The sequence below is a fragment of the Loxodonta africana genome, chromosome 10, assembly GCF_030014295.1.
Source record: "Loxodonta africana isolate mLoxAfr1 chromosome 10, mLoxAfr1.hap2, whole genome shotgun sequence".
In the NCBI taxonomy this organism is placed as follows: Eukaryota; Metazoa; Chordata; class Mammalia; order Proboscidea; family Elephantidae; genus Loxodonta; species Loxodonta africana.
Window position 1 is genome coordinate 30,907,564 of NC_087351.1, and position 21,694 is coordinate 30,929,257.

The 21,694-nt window shown below is 36.4% G+C and overlaps 1 protein-coding gene across 14 annotated transcripts in view; it reads right to left on the reverse strand.

Annotated features, from left to right (window-relative positions):
* Positions 1-491: 491 nt before the first annotated feature.
* HNRNPC (heterogeneous nuclear ribonucleoprotein C) overlaps positions 492-21,694 on the reverse strand; it is a 61,789-nt gene continuing 40,586 nt past the window's right edge. For 11 of the 14 annotated variants that reach the window (XM_003421622.4, XM_010600987.3, XM_023540637.2 and 8 more), the window contains 6 exons: positions 20,131-20,245; positions 19,452-19,499; positions 3,130-3,290; positions 1,833-1,946; positions 1,431-1,591; positions 492-1,331 (listed from right to left, as the gene is read on the reverse strand). In XM_003421622.4, coding sequence (XP_003421670.1) covers positions 1,248-1,331; positions 1,431-1,591; positions 1,833-1,946; positions 3,130-3,290; positions 19,452-19,499; positions 20,131-20,245 — 683 coding nt within the window. In that variant the 3' untranslated portion in view covers positions 492-1,247. The remainder of the gene's footprint in view (positions 1,332-1,430; positions 1,592-1,832; positions 1,947-3,129; positions 3,291-19,451; positions 19,500-20,130; positions 20,246-21,694) is intronic. The other 3 variants (XM_023540640.2, XM_023540639.2, XM_010600989.3) reach the window with 3 other exon arrangements.

A 21,694-nucleotide genomic window follows, 5' to 3' on the forward strand; every position in this document is an offset into this window, starting at 1 on the left:
AAATTCATATGGATGAAATGTCATTAACAGATTGAGAAAGTAAAATAAATTTATAGCCCTCACTATGTTCTCAGTCACCTGGGAAGGCACTGGCTACAGATCAGAAAAGAGCTTTCCTGCTTTCAGTAGCATTGAGCCAGAGACTAAGATGCTAACTGGAAAGCTTATAAATAATAACTAAAGGGGCAAAATGGAAGAAAACAAACATTTCATTCTGCAGCTGTTTCAATTTTACTAAAATCTTGACAAATTAGCACACAACAAAAACCTCAAAAAAGGTGTCAGCTAGACCACACAACATTGATGAAAATGCAGATTTAGGGTTCACAAACTTTCCTATAGGGTGTAAAAGCCACTTTGCAGAACAACCTACATTTCACATTAAAGCTATTTGTTTCCTTAATGAAACATCCTCCCCCAGTGAAACAGAATGAGTAGTGTATGTTGATACGCACAATGATTATGACTCCAAGCAAAATACATCTAGTATATTTTCTAGGGGTTTTGTGGAGGCCAGCTGAAAACAAAGAATGCGAAGTCAACAATTACAAAATACAAAAATAAAAAAACCAGGGTTTTTTCTTTTTTCTCCAAATTCCTGGTTTAATAAGGATTTATTTTGAGAAAAAAAGGTCCCAAACATCAGGCTGTTCACAAAAATAACCCACAGTATCAACTTTAGAAAACAAATCTTAAGACTATTACACTATTTTTCTAGAGGATGCATTTGACATGCCAACTCTCATTCACAAAACATACACTGTTACATTTGTGTTGAACAACCCCACACAGCACTCTTATGTGGGGTCTAACACACATACCTCTAACTCAAAGCTGCTCTCAGGTGCTGCTCAACTAAATGAGATTGCCTTTGCAGTCAGGGAAGCAACTACTGAACTCAGGTATGAATGGAGAGAACTGTACTCCCTGCGTAACAAGAGATTATTTTGGAGACAGTTGATAAAAACCATACATCCTTTTTATTGTTAAGTCAAAGAGGTATCAAAATTAAAAGCAAAAAATTACAGGGTAAGACTTAACATAACTACTAGGAGCATCAAAGGAAGTGAAAATGGGACTAGGCGCAGGGCAATATGAATTAATGGAACATGGGAAGGACAAGGATGGGGAGAACAGTGAGCATGTGCTGAAGATACTAGGGGAGAGGATCTGGTGAAAAATTTGATCTTAGACAAGCGCCTAGGTAAAGAAATAATGGGACAAGATTTCTAAACCCCACTATGTGCTTAAGAGTCATCCTCGCCATTGGCGCTGTCTCTGTCATCCTCTCCTTCCTCAGCCTCTTTTTCATCATCCTTGATCAACTCCAGCTGTGAGAAACAGACACAAACAGGATGGAGTTAGAGGCACTCCATTTGTCCCTGATCCCCCCTCCACCACCTCTTTCTTTCCTTTCCCGTGGTTTTCACCTGGTCATCCCCCCGATCTTCATTATCATCATCATCCAGTAGGTCCCCCTCCTCAGCAGAGTCATCTGCACCCCCCTCAGACTCCATCTTCACATTAGTCTCATCTTTCTTCAGGGAGCTGCTGCTCTGCTCCTCTTCTGACTTATCATTCTTCATCTCTACTGGGGATGAGAAGGACAAGTCTGTCTAGGGGCAAGTAACGTCCACAGGATGTAGACACTCCCCACAAATGACTGTAGAACTGCAGCACAAGTCTAAATCCTCCCACACAAATGCCCTTTCCAATTCAACTCCCCAAGTTTCAAACTCAATTGCTTTATACCCCACTATTCCAACATATATTTTCAACTATCTTCGGTAACTAACCCAACTTTACACCCATTAAACAGCATAAAGATTTACCTCCTTGTTTGCTCTGTTCCTTTTCAATTTTTTCCAGGCTTTCCAGGAGAGAATCCACTTTTTGTTTTATCTGGGTCAACTCCTTCTTAATGGTCTGAAGGTCATCTCCTTTCACTTTAATATAAACAAAACCCTAGATAAGAATTAAATGAAACAGAAACTACCAGACCAAACACATTCCCACTAGACTACACCAGCAGGCAATAGGAGACCCCTGTGGAGAAACGGAGCCAGCAAATCAGTGATGCCAGTTAACGGGGATCCTTCAATCTTTTAGTTGGTAGCTGAAAACTGAAATCTAATAGGGTTAGTCCCCCTTAGTAGTACAGCCTCCTGACTTATGTAAACCAAAAAATCAAACCAGCTGGCTGTCAATTTCAGCTCATAGTGAACTCGTGTGTTTCAGAGTAGAACTGCATGTCATAAGATTTTCAATGTCTATGACCTTTAAGAAGCAGATCATCAGGGCTTTTTCCTGAAGTAGCTCTGGGGGGATTCGAACAGCCAACATTTCGATTAGGAGCCAAATGGTTAACCGTTTCTGCCAATTGGGGACTCCTACAAAAAACCTGTTACCATCAATTCCGACTCATAAAGACCCCACAGGACAGAGTAGAACTGCCCCATATGATCTCCAAGGAGCAGCTGGTGGATTCGAGCTGCAGACCTTTTGATTAGCAGCCCAACCGCTTAACCACTGAGCCACCAGGGCTCCAGGGACTCCCATAGGACCTGCTAAAGACCTCAATTCTATTTTAAAGCACCTTTCTGTCATGTTTTACTTTTATTTTTACCTTACAAGGAGCTCAATATAAAAAAAGGAAAATCCTCATATGTGATAAATACTGTATGAATTTGCTTCTGGAACTACACAAAGGAACACTTTCACAATTTAACAAGTGCCTCAACTCTCTAAAGTCCAATGGTTTTCTTCAAATTACCAAGCTCTTAGGGATAGAAGAAAACCCTGGTGACATAGTGGTTAAGAGCTACAGCTGCTAACCAAAAGGGTCAGCAGTTTGAATCCACCAGACGCTCCCTGGAAACTCCATGGGGCAGTTCTACTCTGTCCTATAGGGTTCACTATGAGGCAGAATCGACTCGACAGCAACAGGTATGATTTTTGGTTTTAGGGATAGAAGGAAGTCTCAAGTTGGCTCCTTAATCACTGTCTTCTCTACAACATTTTGATTACGCAAAGCCACGTGCAGAAAAGCTAAGCATTATAACTGCATTATTAATTTCCCATTTTGTCACAGGAAAAACATCAGAAACAGAATACTGCAATAATACATACATTTTCCAGATTTGGAAGAAGATCCTCGCTGTCCACTCTTGGAATTGAAGCCACTTTTGCCCCTTCGTGACGTGTTTCCTGACACACGCTGGCGTTTTGAGGGCACTACAGCTCGAGCAATAGGAGGAGGAGGAGGAACACGTGCTGGGTAGCTGTACATCCTATTGGAGAAAAGGAAAACAGAATTCCTTCACACCAACATTAAGTCATATGTCAGCAAGACCTAAAAAACAGTATTCACTGTTTCACAATCATTTCTATTTTTGTTAATTTAATGTCACTCAAAAAGCCACCAAAACTATCCATTCTTTAATGGTATGTTTTCAACACTGCAGTTAACTTTTCTTCAAGAAAATATTTTATATACACACATACATCCAATGATATGATTTGGCCTTAAAACACTAGACATCAAAGGTCCCTCTGTACTAAGGCACTATTAGTAGTGCCATCACATTTTTTTTTTTTTTTTTTTAACAATACTGATCATTATTTACCTATAAAAACATTTCATACAGTTGAAGGAATCATAGCAAAACCGGTTAACTGGGGTTCTAACATGCTACTATCAACTCTTAACTACTTTTTAAGAATAAACTCCATTCAATGCTCCGACAGGCAGAAACTATTTTTATCTTGTTCTCTAACGCCTAAACTCACTACCCAGCACATATTTAGCAAACAATAAATACTGGTTGTCCGACTAACTACTGTTTCTACCAGAAGTCTAAATTCCAAATGTCTTACATTAATACTTAGTATTAACCCCTCTGAGAGCGAAGAAGAATGAATAAAACTAAAGATACAAGGGAAAGATTTAATCCAAAGGACTTATGGACCACATCTACCACAGCCTCCACCAGACTGAGTCCAGTACAACGAGATGGTGCGCAGCTACCAACATTAACAGCTCTGACAGGGATCACAGTAGAGGGTCCCGGACAAAGCTGGAGAAAAACGTAAAACAAAATTCTAATTCAAAAAGACAGACCAGACTTGCTAGCCTGACAGAGACGGGAGAAACCCTGAGAGTATGGCCCCCAGACACCCTTTCAGCTCACTAATGAGGACATTCCTGAGGTTCACCCTTCAGCCAAAGACTGAACAGACCCATGGAACAAAACAAGACTAAAGGGGCACACCAGCCCTTGGGCAGGGACTGGAAGGCAGGAAGGAACAGGAAAGTTGGTAACAGAGAACCCAGCGTTGAGAAGGGAGAGTACTGACATATTGTGGGGCTATTAACCAATGTGTGTATTAACTGTTTGATGAGAACCTAGTTTGTTCTGTAGATCTTCATCTAAAAAAAAAAAAATAAAAAATTCATCTGAAGTACAGTAAAAAAGAAAAAAAAGAAAATACTTAGTATTTTAGTGACTGATAAGGAAACAGAGTGATGACTTGGATTTGCCTCTTTTACAATTGTAAAGACAAATTAAAAACACAACAAAAAAACTTTTATGTTTACATGGTCATCAGTTCTATATTAAGTTTCTGCGTTTTTCATGCTATCATTTGTATGTAAAAGAGCTCATACAATGTAAGAAGATAAGCAGTAGAAAAAAAATCTAATCCTAGTTCTGCAGCTTTTTGTCAACTCAACCCCAACAGGCCCAGGTATTCTTCTAAAAGTCTACTAAAAATATATATATATATTGTATGATCTCACTTATAGAAAAAGAAAAGGCAAATAAGTAGAGACCAAAGTTTATCAGTGGTGACTAGGGGTGAGGGGAGGGAGAAGAGGAGGATATCAGTTATCAAGCACTGAGTTACACTGAAGGAAAAAATTACACTGATGAAGGGTAGGGCTGCACAGCTGATTAACTGCTGTTAGTAAGCTGTATACCTGAGACAAGTTGAACCAGCACTGACCAACAACAACAAAAAAAGTAGCTGCTGAGGTTGCTTATGTACAACCAAACACCTTATGGGATTTGGTTCCTTGGTTTGGAGGTTTAGGGTCATAGTTTCATGGAACATCTCAGTTACTTAGTCTAATAACATGTTCAATGCTTCTGTTCTACCTCCTGGTCAGTTGCTGCCTGGGGACTTTAAAAGCTTACGAGTGGCCATTCAAGACAAAACAATTGGTCTCTATTCACCTGGAGCAACAGAGGAAGGAGGAGAGTCAGCAATAGGAGGAGAAAACAGAATGTGTGGCTAAACTGCCTCCTGTCATTTTGCCGTGAAACCAGAAGAACTGGGTGGTGCCAGGCTACCATTACTGAACATTTTGATCAGAGAGTCAATACACGAATCCTGACTTGGAGGGGGCAGGGGGAGATGTGGAACAGAATTTCAAATTCTCATGGGATCCAGTCTTTCTGGAGATGTGGAGGCTGGAAAAAACCCCAAAACTATGGCCCTAAGATAATCGTTAAACCAAAAATATCCTTTGAAGACTTTTTAAAACCACACAATAGTTTAGCTTAACTAGTAAAAAGTGTCTGCCTTCGGCATTATGCTCTTTAAAAATCTATCCATACAGGATCAAATTCACAACAGCAACTCCAAAGGATAGGAACCCTTAGGGTCTATGTTAACGGGGAAGGAACAACCAGTGAAGGAGGGTAAGAATGACTGCACAACTCAAAGAATGTAATCAATGTCACTGAATTGTACATGCAGAAATTGGAATTGGCTATGCTTTTGCTGTGTATATTCAATGACAAAAAGTAAATTATTTTTTAAAAAATCACTGCTATGCCTAAATTCAAAGGTTTTAAGGAACAAGTGTGACACATTAAGCAGCTTTTCAATTTTATAAATCATCTGTAGTGTGACCAGTGTCCCTTCTTATATGGCTGTAAGTATATAACATAGTCTTCAATATTCTTGGTATTGTAAACATTGGCTTTAAGAGGTCCTCCCATATAAATCCATCTAAATGCCTCCAGCTATTTTAAGAAATTAGTATTTCCTCTCTTCATAGGTGTGACTTTTTTTTCCTAAAAGCTTATAAAAACTGACAAACAAGTTATACTGAACTTCATTTTAAGCAATTTTCAGTGCTAGACCACCTCAGCACATTTCCTCCTTGAAGCACAGTAGTTATTCACTTGCCATGTGCCGAAGAGTCAATCATGTGGGTACAAGTTACCAGAGCACTCATACTATGTGGCTTATTTTAAGCTTCAGTAAGGAACTTTCAACTTTGAGTTCCAATAAATTAGGAAACAAAAATTTATGATCCAGAAGTCCTCAGTCCTTCTACAGAATTTTTTTCTCAGTAGACATGTACTAACTTAGTTAATATACTGGTCAGTTTCCATCTGCTCATGGGAATTAAGACAGACAAAAATTACTCATTAACCTTCTAATTATTACTACTATCTTCCATTTCTGTGGGGCAGTTCTAATCTGTCCTGTAGGGTCGCTATGAGTAGGAATCGACTCAATGGCACTGTTTTTTTTTTTTTTTTATCTTCCATTTACATAAAGCTTTTGGTTTCTGGGCCCCAAACTTTCCAATGTATGAGTCAGAAACTGTAAAATGTCAGTGTTGAGAAACTAAGATTCTGACAATTTTTGGAGGCAAGTCAAAGTTATTGGTATCTTTGGGCGTGAAACAGAGCTAATGGTCCGGTCCAGTTGGTTTTAGAGATCGAACCATCCTCCCAACCCACTCACTTTCACTGGTACCAATCTGTAAACAAATGAGCTACCGTTCAGATACCCTAGAGTTCACAGCAAACGAGATTTTCTTTTGAGTCACATTTCATCTGACCCAGGTAAATAGCCGTAAGCAAAACAAAACAAAAATGCAGTTTGCTTTGAATCTGTGGAATGGCCCCATAAATACTGGGGAGCCTAATGCTCCAGTTCTCTGGGGAAAAAAAAAAGGTATTTACAAAGATCAACTGGTAGTGCTAAAGGGCTCTGAGTGCCACAGGAGTTAACCGCTGCTTAAGCAAAAGTGGGACTCTCAATTACAAAGATTCCTCAGGAAGTTTAAATGAGCCATGCCTTATAAAATTAGTTAAAGCGCATGATTGTGAATACATAAGGAGAGGAGGCGGAAGTGAAAAACCATACGTACTATGGTAAGCCTCAACGGCAATAAAATAGGTAACAGGAACCTCAGTATGACAGCTTCAAGTGCCTGCTAACGAATTAAATAACCATTTTCCCCATGGGAAAGACATACAATTAATCACATGAGGCAACAATAGCTGCTACTGCCCTATTGATCAAGGGTAGCTTTTTTAAAAGTCTTGATAAAAATCTCATTATTAGCAGAGGAACTAACACTAAAATCCTAAGAATATGACTGTACCCTACACCAGAAATTTGAACACTAGCTCAGAAGGCAATGAGTTTTGGTTAATGGTAGTAAAATATTTTGGAAATGGGTAGTAGTTATGATTATACAACATGAAGAATGTAACCAATGTCACTGAACTGTACATACAAAAAAAGGTAGAATTAGAAAATGTTTTATTATATATGTTTTTATCCTAACAACTTAAAAATAAGTCTAATTAGCATAAAAAGCAAAGAAAACATCACTTGACAAAAAGTTAAAACTTTCCTATAGACATATTAATTAGCCAACTACTTGAACATATAGATGAGACAAAGAGCCTTCCATCCCAACCTCCAAGCTAAAACGTAAGCATTATAAGGCATTTATTAAAAACACAGGTTTTCAAAAGCAAGCTTCTTAAATGGAAATTCTGTCCAAAAGAGGTCAAAATTAAAACATGGTGCTCTTCAATGATTAATGATAATACATTTCAATTACTACCAAAGTAGAAACTAGAGTTAATCTATTAGTAAATTCTGTATTATCCTGGATATACTTATTTAATATACTATAGCTGCTCTCTGTACAAAAAAATAGGATAGATTAAAATAACCTGTTTTAGGCATATTAATTGTCAAATAGCAAGTAATTTTGGAAACCAACTAATTTTCAGATACTGTTGCCCAGAAAAGTACTGTAAGTACATTAAAAAGGTAATAGCTACAACAATGAAATTCTCCGGATGACAGCGATCTTGTAAAATTTAGGAATTTTAAGAATAGCTCCCTTTTGCACTGACAGATTATTTTTTAAGAAACTAAAAGAGTATCATTAATTATAAAACTACTTTTTAGTACAACACTGTCTTTATCAAAATCCATTTAAATATGCAACCATATTATAATTTCATTGAAGTGTTTAGGAGATACTGTTCTATCTGAGCTAATCCAGACCAAATCTAGAATACTATGGGCTCATTTCTGAGAATCATGCTTTACATTTGGAGGAGTAAAGAAAGATAGGTATATATCCAAGAATGATAAAAATCAAAAAGAACAATTTTAAGAATGTGAAGATGAACAAGACCCCAAAGAATGAATAATGGTAAAATGCAGTCTTTGGGATGTATCTAGAGGAAACAATGTGACACAGGTGCAGACGATGCAGGGGACCAAAGAGCCCAAAGAGTAGGTTTTCCTGTCACAGCTCTAGGTTTGGCCCTGAAATCCCAAACTGATAACAAACAGAAACTTGCCTCAAACTCTGTAGGCCAATGGGACTCTCTAGAGATAGAAGCCAGCACACTAACTCATAAGCACACTAAAGCCCTGAGTGAGTATTTTCTGCCGACATAATTGTTCTGTTTGGTTCCTAATAATGTGCGCCAACTTAGTCACCCTAATTAAAATAATTCCTTGGCTATGATTCATGTCTAGCTATACCCCTTATTCAAAAAGCATAATTTCCTTTTCTAAAAATTACTAGTGGAAGAATACTTCCTTTATCAATACGTCATCCAGAGTAAACCTTCAGAAAACACCTATTACAAACATTATTCTGTACAATTTTGTGGAATAAGACCTTACAGACTTTTTTGTGTGTAGAAAAAGACAAGAAGACCTATGCACTGAAACTAAGGGTTATGCTACATGAGCTAAACATAAAATACCAGTTACTAAACCTCATAAATACCAGAATTTCCATAACTGTTCAAGAAACATGGATAGGTACCTTTCAACATCATAACATGTATTTTTTAATATTTCTTTCCCTCTCGCTCTCTCTCTGTGAATGCCTTTTGTTTGGGGTTTTTTTTTCTTCTAAATACCTAAATTTGAATGATTTAGGTATTTAGAAAAAAAAAAACCCCAAACAAAAATTTTTCACTGGACTATACAGTTCTTACAAGCCCTTCAGACTCTGATCACATTTTTTCTAATGTGCTAAATAACAAAAGGAAAACTATTTCAAATATATTAGTAAAAACTATGTGCCGTTAATTTAAATATATAGAAAAACTTATTTAAAAAGGAAACAGGTACTGAATAATTTATATGCAATTAGAAACTAAAATTTTTAATTCATTTTAATGTTATTGACAACATTGTATATTAAAAATCCGAGGTACACACAATTGTTCCCAATAACAAACAGGTGCTCCTTTGTGACATGCATCAAAACATTATTATTACTGTTTTACGATGTTAAAGATGTTTCAGTGTATCTGGAAGTGTTCCTTTCATGTTTTTTATGCATAAAAAGGTACACTATACACTATATACTAAGACATTTGATTAACTGACATTAGATACGAATCATAGCTAACTGTTCCGAGTTATGCACAAATTCAACTTAAAGACAGGCTTATTAATCTGGAGATTGTATATTATTCCTCAAAGCTTTAATTTTATAAGAAGGCTGTTCACTTTGCTTTAAATTATGTAAGAAAAACCCGATTACTAAATAATTGCAATGTAGCATGTCTAATTTAGGTTTCCATTAAAATGTAAATATGAAGCCATGTTATAACAGCAAAAACTGACCCAAACCAAAAAGCTCATTTTCATGACCTAGGTTAAAATTCTTGCTTTTGTCCTAAAAGTAAATCAACTAGCTAGATCTTTACCTTTTTTGTTTCTATATTTGAAGATTTCTAAATGCTATTTGTGAGTACTCTACCATAAACATACTGCCTCAGTGAACCTAGGGGGAGATGACTGGGTATTTTTACACAAATAACCGTGTGTTAATACGTTTCTGCCAACCACCCGATCCGTCAGGCGTTACCTTCCCAGGCATGTTATATGCTGTACGCATTTCATGTGTGGGCACATTATTTACGTGGGGACATTATTTGCGAACAAATACAGTAAAAATAACTATCACTAGTTTTAATAATATAGTTTATGGATACAATAGAAATTATCCAGGTAAAGCTGCATAGTTACATTTCATTTTCTTTAACTTTCTTTGCTTTGTCTTTAACTAATGGTGTATTATGGACAGATTAAAGAAAATGTCATCTGTGTAACAGTCAAAAATAAAAACAGCAAACATTGCTCATCTAAAAGATAAATGAATTAAATAATAAACCAGTAGGCTATCTGATAGTCCAACCTGTACAGGCTCACTTAATATACAAAAATCACTCAAACTATTAATTATACAAGGAAAAATAATTTATTTTTTTTAAAAAAGGGAACTGTTTATTACTACCTCTAAGGGTTTAAAACTTTTCCCCAAAGAACACATCTAGGTTGGGAACACTTACTGCATCCCTACTATTTAAAAAAAAAAAAAAGTAATCAATAGCCCCTATAAATATGTAGAACCAATGACAACTTTTTATCAGAAAAAAATTAACTTTTGATTTTCACAAGTTCAAAATGTAACTCACAGCCAACTGTGTCACAAAACATTTTACCCCTACTTTAAGTGTACATACTCATTTTAAGATGCATCCAATTCTCTAACTTTTATAATACTAAAAACTGAGTCGTACAAGTAAGAAAACATAGTGATTTATCCTGACGGACTCACTGGGAAGCCGTGTTACACATGTTCCATGAGAAGATAATTTGAAAATCCACCTGAAAGCTTTCTAAGCCAAAAATATGTAGGTTTCTTTGGGAACTGGATTGATCCTTCATTCGGAAACAGGATAGGATCCAAAATTGTTTTAAGGAAAAAAAAAAAAAATCCCTGGTTTTGTTTCTCTGTATAAAGTGTATAAAGAGCCTTCCATCCAAGTGATAATATTTTTATTTACCAAGAATACTGGTTACAGGTCATACAATAACAACATGTAAGTCCCTTCATTCCTATATTCTCATTTTATCAAGCCAGATGAGCATTCACTTCTCCCCTTCCCCCACTCTTTAAAAGTTGCAGTGCCCCAGGGATCTCTCTCTTCTATCCATTCATCCAGCCTAACAGTTTTACCACCTATACACCGATGACTCCCCTGGACTTACATAAACAACAGCCTACTTAACATCTCTCAATATAAATGTCTATTAGAGCTTAAATTTACTATGTCCACAACTAATCTGCTGATATTCACCCATCATCCTAATTCCTTTTGTGTTCTTCCTCCACCTCCATCTCTATTAATGTAAATTCCAATGTTCTACTTGTCCAAGTCAAAAACTTCAGTAACACCTTCTGATTCCTCCAGCCCTCACTCTCACTGACGTGTAAAGAAATCTGTCAGCATTAACTTCAAAATCCAACTACTTCTCCACCCATTGTCACCTCCTTGGTCTAACACAAAATGACTGGTTGCTTGGGTTGTTTTGCAGCCATCTATTATCTATTCTCAAAGCAATCAGAATGATTGTTAAAATTTAAATGAGATTCTCTCACTTCTTTGTTCAAAACCCTCCAATGGCTTTCTATCTCATTCAGAGTTAAAAGCTAAAGACCAACAATGCCTTAACATGCTCTATAAAATGTGTATTCAACCCATCCCTCTTCTACCAGGCCATCTATTTTTCTCCCCTAGATTATGCTGCTCCAGTCAAACTGGCCTACTGTAGTTCCTTACATACAATAAGAAACCTTCCATCTCAGGGCCACTGCACTTGCTATTTAATATTCCTGCCTGTAAAGCTGTCCCCACAGACACACTCAAAGCCACTCTCTTACTTCCAAGAGGTCTTGACACAAACATCACCTACTCCTCAACACTAAAACACTTTTCTTCTGAGACAAACTACAGACTGGAAGATCTGCAAACCATATATCCAACAAAGGATTATTATTAGATTATACAAATAACTCTCAAAACTCAACAGCAAAAAACACAAATACAAAATGGGCCAAAAAAAAAAAAATGAACAGATATGCATCAGAGAGGATATACAGATGATAAGTACATGAAAATAAGTTCCATCATTAACCACAGGGAAATGAAAATTAAAATCACACCCATTAAAACTGCTAAAATAAAAAAGTGACAGTATCAAATCCTGACAAGAATGGAGAAAAACTGGACCACTCATACATTGCTGGTGGAAATATAAAACAATACCACCACTCTGGAAAACAGTTTGGCAGTTTCTTAAAAAACTAAACATGCAAACCCGTTCCCACTGAGTCCATTCCTACTCATAGTGACCCTAGAGGACAAAACAGATCAGCCCCATAGGGTTTTTAAGGCTGTAATCTTCACAGGATCAGCCGCTGGGTTCAATTCACCAATCTTTTAGTTAGCAGGCAGCCACTGCACTACCAACCAAAACCTGTTGCCATCGAGTCGATTCCGACCCATAGCGACTCTATAGGTCAGAGAATTGCCCCACAGAGTTTCCAAGGAGCACCTATTGGATTCGAACTGCTGACCTTTTGGTTAGCAGCTATAGCACTTAACCACTATGCCACCAGGGTTTCCACTGCACTACCAGGGCTCCTTAAACATGCAACAATCACACATCAATTAAACTAAGCATTTATCCCATGTGAGGTGAAAACAATGCTCACACAAAAATCTGTTCATGAATTTTCATAGCAGCTTCATTTGTGTTAGCTAAAAACTACCATTAGCCCAGATTCCTTCAACAGATGAATGGTTAAACTGCGGTGTATATATACTGTGGAACAGCACCCAGCAATAAAAATGAACACACTATTGACACACATTAACAACATGGATGAATTTCCAAGAAATTATGTCGAGCAAAAAAAGTCAATTCTAAAAGATTACATGTTCTTTATGAGTGCAGTTAGGTAACATTTTTGAAGTGACAAAATTTTAGAAATGGAAGACAATTTAATAGTTGCCAGGGGTTAGGGACTGGAATAGAGGGGAACTGGCTAACCTAACGTGGGGTGGTTATAAAACTGTGATACAGAAGATCCTGTGGTATTAGAACAGTAAGTATCTTGACTGTGATGGTGAATACGTAAACCTAAACAGGTGATAAAATTGTGTAAAACTTGAAACATACACACAACTACAAGTAAATTAAAACTGGGGAAATCTGAATAAGATCTATGGATGGTATCAATTTCAATATCCTGGTTGTGATATTATACACAGTTTTCTAAAATGTTACCATTGGGGAAACTAGGCAAAGTGTACAAGGGCTGCTATTTCTTAAAACTATATGGCAATCTACAATTATCTCACAAAGCACCTATAAGCAACAGGTAACAAATCTAAACCTACCCCTATAGTGGGTTTTCTAGGTTGATAAAAACTATTGGAGAGCTTTCCCATGAGAAGATCAAACAAAATTAAGTTGCCTGTAAGAACATACCAAAAAACTGAATTCTTTTCCAGGCTATTACAAAATAAAAATCAGACCTACTGCCTATAATGAATGTAATTTGGGAATGCTATCATTTCATGACTGCTGTAAGAATACCACAAAGAAATCTCCACAAATGAGTTTCTCCTGCTACTACTATATATTCTGTGCCCTAGAGATCTGTCCCTCTGCTGAACTCCACTAATTCAATTGTGATAGGACATTTATCACTGTAAGATAACAAGTCAGTTCTGTTTCTTGTCCCTGGGATTACAGTCTTAAGAAGGTATAAAAGTATATGCAGCCTGTCCTATTTACCAAGAGATAATAGCTTATCTTTCCTTTGCCTGCAAAATAATATTAGTTATTATCATTATTTGTAAGCTTTGTGCAAAAACTGCAATCTGGGTTCTCTAATTCCTACCTAAGGAGCAAGATTCACAGTAGTGATACTGATACTGAGCATGAGAGACTCATTTGACACAGTTAAGACCAACTTTGTAGCATTCTAAACCTGTTGATTCCCACTCATGCTGATCCCACATGTGCAAAGAACTGCTCCACTGGGTTTTCAAGGCTATGATCCCTTGGATCACCAGGCTTGTTCTCTGAGGTACCTCTGGGTGGGTTTGAACCACCAACCATTCGGCTAGTAGTACATTTAGTTATCTTTGTGCATACAGCACTATTCCTGGTAGTCCCGTTGGAATACTCAAAACCTAAAATTCTACAAGAACAAGATGGAATATAGCAAAATCTTGCACTAAAAATTCTTCCAAATCAAGGCTATCTTTTATGATTTCAGTTAAGAGTTCTTAACTTTTATTCCCATCCCATGGATGAAAATCTGTAATCTTACTACACGCAGAGCAGGGTACAACATTAAAGCTACAGAATCTAACCCTCTGTTGTCTCCTCAGAAGACAGCTTAATAGAACACCAGTGACTTACATAAGTTTCAAATTTTGACTATGCTCCAGTTTGAAAAGTAACGAATATATAATCTTTGGGACTTTATCACTAACAACAATGAATACCCAAGTAAGAATACAAATCTCTTAAATTTTCATAAGACATCAACGTTAAATCACCTACTTCTGATAAATAAAATGTTTGTCCTTGCAAAAGACCCAGTGCCTACATTCTTACAGTTCCTGTCAAACGTCATGATCATGCTTAACACACCTCTATGAATCATTCTGGTCTTCTTTTCCATTCCCTATACACACAGTGGAAACCCCGGTGGCGTAGTGGTTATGTGGTCTGGCTGCTAACCTAAGGGTTGGCAGTTTGAATTCGCCAGGCACTCCTTGGAAACCCTATGGGGCAGTTCTACTCTGCCCTATAGGGTTGCTATGAGTCGGAATCGACTCGACAGCAATGGGTTTGGTTTTTTTTTATACACACAGTAAAGAAATAATGAAATAAACAAGAAAATAGAATCTGAGCCTTATCAAGCCTTCAAAACTCTCCGCCAATTCACAGGAAATATGAATGGCAAAGGAACATGCTAAATGACATAAAATGCAATCAGCAAAACAGTCTGTGGAAAACTGACCAGGTACTAGATAATACTTAGGAATTATATGATTTTAGTTATAAATGGTATTTTGGTTATATTTATAAAAGCAGTTTTTACAGATATACGGAAATAATTCAGAGAAATACTTCAAAATAATCAGGAGTGACTTAGGTGAAATATCTAGAATTGGCAAATGCACAGAGACAAAAGGTGCCAGGAAAAAGTGGGAAATAGGATATTACTGCTTAAGGGGTACCTAGTTTCTGTGTGGTGGTGATTAAAACTTTTGGAATGGTTAACACAACATGGTGACTGTAATTAATGCCACTGAACTGTATACTTAAAAACAGCAACCTTTCTGATGTATATCCACAATTAAAAAAAAAAAAAACAGGGAGGGAGAACAGGTAAGACAAGATTGGCCATGGGAGAATTAATTATTGAAGCTGGGTGATGAACAGAGATTCATTATACCATCTTATTTTACATATATTTGAAATATCCCGTAAGGGACTAACATCAAAACAGTTGAAATAAAAACAATCTCTAGAAAGCAAACGCTAATTCTTCATTTTACTATGCTTTAGCTGGAATACTGCTGTCAGGTATACATAAAGAGACCTAGGACATACTACAGATGCTATTTTGGGGGTGGAGATATCCATGATTCCTTTCATTTAGTTATGTATCTAATGTTAACAAAATATGTAGTAGGAATATTGTATGCCAATGTTAATATGGTTAATCAAATACAAATTCAGAAGTGGAATTTTTAACATGCAAGGAATCCATGGAACCTCTGATAGTAAAAAAGAATCCTCAGGCACTAAAAAGATAGGGGAAGCCCTTGATTGTAAACACTATGATAATATTTTTGGATCATTTATAATGCAATTTCATATCTTTCACGTTTCCATTAGTATTCTTAGCAACCATAAGAGTAGGTATATTATTCACATTTTAGAGATAAGAAAAAGGAGGGGACTAGGGAAATACATTATGTAATGGCTTTGCTCATAACCTGCTCTAAATCACATGTTCTTGGATTCCTGAATTACTCTTCTCTGTTGCACAGCAACTATTATGTTCCTACCACAGTATAACAACAGGTAGAACTCAAAGTCCCAGAAACCTGGATAGTAAAGAAATGGCCTTAAAAAAATACCAAATTTATATTTGAAACATTTATGTTAATTTCATTTTAAGGGTGTGATTATATAGCAGACACGGATTTAACCCTATTTAAATAGGAAGATCCAAAGCTTTCAGCACATCTCGGACCCAATTTCGCATCTCTTATTAAGTAACCTAACTAACATAGTTGATCCAGATTACTAAATTACTCATTAGGATAGGAACAAAAATTTGAACCTTGCCAATAAATTATCTTCAGGATGACTTTTGAAGGAAAAGCAATACCATTTTCCTGAGTAGCTTTTCCACCCTCTACCGGCTCCTACCTAAGAAAGCACATTTTCCAAACCAGCAATCTAATGGATTTGCTACTTTCCAACTTAACGACGCACTCTCCCTCATCAGCATCACATACATCATACAACACATGAAGCGAATTCCTCAACTCAACCTGAGGCACGTAAAGTCCCCAACATGTTCTCATCTTCTACAATTCTTGATTAAAAAAAATGTTGTTCATTGCTACTACATGGTTGTTGCTCCACTAGTCATTAGGGATCTTTTCCTACTGACTGAGGTTAGAATGGAAGGGTAAAGATTCCTTCTCATTAACATTCTATATGCCAAACAGTGAGACCAACAGTGGTATGGCCACCCATTTTTAGAACCAAAGAGTGGCAGTAAGAAATCTGAAGTTATTTCTGCAAACATATAAACATCTCCACCATTCCTTGCTGTATGTATCCCGTTTTCAACCAGTGCCTTCCAAATCTCTCACTTAAAACAAGTTTTTCTCTTTCTTATTTATGAGATAATAGAAGTAATCAAAAATTTTTCTGCTTCTTATGGGTGATTATACAGTATGATTAATGTAACTGATGTTACTAAATTGTACACCTGGAAAATGTTGAATTGGTGAATGTTGTGTTATTATTACAACAACAAAAAAAATTTTATCTGCCTCATCAAAAAGACAGAAGTAAAACTTTAGAAGACTATTAAGGGGGAAGAAACTGTAGAGCAGTAAATTTTCAATACACTGGTAATTAAGTATATCTTACCCCTAAAAGTCCGTGATCCCCCAGAAATTATATCAAAAAAGTATGGCGTTTATTAGAAGTTTTCTGAAAGGAGTACTAGCCAAGAAACAATAACCACAGAAAGAGAACTACTCTTAATTCTTTATACGGATTCTCAACTCTGACTGGACTTTAGAATCTCTTAGGAAATTTTAAAATATATATGCCAATATGTAAGAGTCTGTCTAGACCAGCTGTTTAAGAATCCCAGCAAGTATGACAAGGCGTAAGTGTCATCACAACGTGGCCAAGTGATTCCTACGTGCAGAAAGGGTACAAAGGGCAGCTGCTTCACACAAACCGGGTTTCAGTGCCTGCAAGTCACTCAATCAGTGACCAAGTTTTTCAGTGGCAAAGTGATGTCCAGATCTGGTCTCTCAACTTTGAAGACAGTCTTTTTTTTTTTTTAATTTCGAAGTACAAAAACCATGCCATTTTCAAAAGATGTGTTCAAACATACCAAAAACCAAAACCAAAACCAAACCCAGGGCCGTTGGGTCGATTCCGACTCATAGCGACCCTATAGGACAGAGTAGAACTGCCCCATAGAGTTTCCAAGGAGCGCCTGGCAGGTTCGAACTGCCGACCCCCTTTGCTTAGCAGCCGTAACACTTAACCACTGTGCCACCAGGGTTTCCGTTCAAACATAAGCAACCATAAAAACCTTAACAAGCCACTAGGGACAAATGAAATATCCATTTTAATGACATTAATGACATATTAAGCATATAATAGTAATATGGCATTCAAGGCATTTACATACGATGTAGATCCAAACTATCTTTCCAGTCTTATTTTTCTGTCCTTTTAATGGCTATTTCTGAAACACATTAGTGTACATTTTCAGTTCTTTGCTCATGCTGACTTCAATCTCTTTCTTAACCCACTTTCATGATTGCTGAACTCAGTTCACATGTTTCTCTTCTGTGATGCATTTTTTACTTAAACAAGATACTGATTTTACTCCAAAAGCAGAGATTGATGTTCTAATAACATAAAAATACAGATCATAGAAATATTAGCTCTCCAAGATGAAAAAAAGCAAAGAAAAATAATTAACTGTTTATCAAGTCTAACCTGAGTATGGTCAATAAACTTTTAATATACTGTGTTATTTAAAACGGTAAACCAGAAAAACCAAATGTTTACTTAATGTCAATGAAGACTACTGTTATCAGAATGAATACAAATGTCAGTAACATTTTTTAGCATATCATTCCTGTCTCCAATGACAAATTCTTTCACCATCATACCTAAATCCATCATTCAAAGCCATCTACCACCCAGTCCTATCCACTCATCTTCCAATTTTATTTCTCATGATTCTCTAAGCACCAAGGCTGCTCTAAAGGCACAGGAAGAAACGATAATTATTCCAACCTCCCTGCCTTATAAACTGTACCACCACCACTCACCAACCTACAATACTGCTCTTAACACTTTACCAAAGGAATTTGTATTGTTAATTCATACTGCTTACTGTACTCAATTTTGTGTGTATTAGATGGTTTGCTTAAAAGAAGGTATATGATTTTCAAAGGATCATCTCTGGTAAGTTTTTCTGTATTCCCCTAAAACAAATTCCTAACAGCAGAAGGGAAAAAAGAAAAAGAACAAACATGCCCAACAAGCACACGACTATTTCCCCAACCAAGTCGCAAGTACACAACAGAAATAATGAAGACAACACAGAAGTACTAATGAGTTCCATTTGCACCCTTAGGCAAGGCAGATAGACCTTACTTTTATTTGGTATGCAAGTTAAAATAAAGACAAAACTGATTTGTCTCAAGAGTGGAAAATAAAAACCATAGTCTAGAAAAAACAGACAGCCCCATATGCCTTGACAATATATTAACTGACTGTTTGAAATCAACAGAAATATCACCGTATCTAGTCTACCTCTGATGGTTTGGGAGGAAGTACTATTTGTTTTGGCAAAAAGGAGACAGACTTCGTTTAAAACACGTTTACTGTTCATTACTATAAAAAGGAAAGTTCATTACTACAAAATAGAACAAAATGGTTCTTATTCTTACTACATGGCTTTTTGCCAGCATACAGAAAATAAAATTCCTTCAACATACCTGTCATAATAATCACGTTGAAAGTCATAATCCAAGTCGAAAGAAGAGCTGAAAAAATAAATACCAAAGAGGATTAATTTTGAAGCTGTTGATATAAATTCATAACAGCAGATGGGGAAAAAAAAAAAAAAAAAAAAAACTATGCCAAAAAACCACAACAAACAGATCAAACCAAGATTAGCATGGAATATTCCCCCAAACACTCAAACAATAAACCACAGTCTCAAATTCTTTTCCTCAATAGAATTCATCTTAGGCCACTGGACATGCAGTGGCCAAACTGATAATTCACATCAAAGTTTACTAAAATTTCTACACATAACATAACAGGTGAAAGAATAAGAACACTGAAAAATACAACAGTCAGCTAGGCACTATTATACTACCTCCTTCCCTGTTCTTACTCCCCAGCTTCTTAGAAGGTAAAACGACCCCTTTTAAAGGATTTCAATTTATGCTATAAACACCCAACTATGCTTTAAGAGCAAGTATCTCAGAGAATTCTAGTAATTCTCTGCAAAATGGGTAAAAAGGAGGCATATAAACACAAAATTAATAAAGCATTACTTTTACAAAGATTAATCAGAAACCACATTTAACCCTCCCAACATCCAGAAAACAGATAGAGAAGATGCCCACTGATGGACACAATGCAGTTATAAATAATAAAGTTCCGGACCTGAGTAGAGGGGACGGAGAAGGGTGTTCTGGTACTGACCCGTACATCTCCGCTGCAGATCGTTTCACACCTGCTTTTCCTCGGTTCACTTTTGGCTCTGCAGCCAGATTAATATCTGGAAAAACATAAATACACAAATTTTAATGACAAGTCTCTTGTGGAAAAAAAATTTCAAGTGTTTATAGCTTTTAAAAGGGTACAAAGTCAAAAATGAACTAAGGGCTAACAACATATCTACTTGTCTCTTACATAAAAAAGGCTTAAGAATTTTACAAGGCTAGTTCATCTTTTCTTTTGTACTCTGTTCTGCATCAAAAACTACTCAGTAAAAATAGACTGTTAAATTTCTCTTTCAACTCTCAAAACACAGGCCACTCACTCTGCTCACTCAGTTTGCCCATTTTTACTACCATAGAGAAAAGCAGAGATTAGTAATACTGGTTCCCTTTCCAGGAAAGGTTCTGTGAACATTATTTTTAAATTAAACACCTACCCTAGGACAGCCAGCTACTTATCCTGTCACCTAGCTAACCGCTATCAAGTCGATTCCAACTCATAGTGACCCTGTAAGACGGAACGGAACTGCCCCATAGGGTTTCCAAGGAGTGGCTGGTGGATTCAAACTGTCGACATTTTGATTAGCAGCTGTAGCACTTAACCCTGGGCAACCAGGACTTCTCCCTGTCACTTATCACCTACCAAAAAAGTGTTCATACTTCTCCTTTGTCTAACAATAAACCCCATTAACTTTAGATTGGTTCTCCAAAAACTCAAAACATCAAATGACCAACTGAAAAAGAGATTGAGTATTGTCTACTTGCTAAACACTATTACATGAATGAATAACCTTACGAGTCATTTGTTTAAAAAACTCATTTCTATCTTATCTAAAGTTTATATCAACCTTGCTTTATCATTTAGACTTTGGAAGCATGTAAACTTCTATAAAATTAAATTTCTGAAAAATTCATAAAATGTAAAACCAAAATTAAACAACAGAACCAAACTATATTTCAACTTGATTACATTACCTTATAGAAGAATTATTACATGTGACTCTAAGCTACAGTATTTAGACTCAATATCCATAGTGAGACATATACTAAGAATAAAAATAGCCTTGTCTAACACGGCATTCAGTAATATTAATTTTGGTGAAAATATTACTATGGTTATTCTGAACCTTGGCACAAAGCATGTATGAAATGAAAAGTTAAATAAAAACCCAGTAATCTTGAGTTTAATTTAAAATTATCATTATAACTCATTATATACTGTTTTTTTTTAAAAAGGAAAACGTAATCAATGTCAGTGAACAGTATGTATAGAAGCTGTTAAGTGGTAACCTAATGTGCCGTATTAACTTTTACCAAAAATACAATTAAAAAAAGATACTTCCTATTCTGCCCACTAACACTGGCTAGACACAATTAAAATTCACTAGCCACGAAACTCCTAGTGCCCAGATTATGATTTCCAAATACTTTCCACTAAAAAGGAAAAAGGACCTTAGGAAAATGAGGTGAATTTAGATCCAGGCATGTACCAGATCACCTGGGTATCC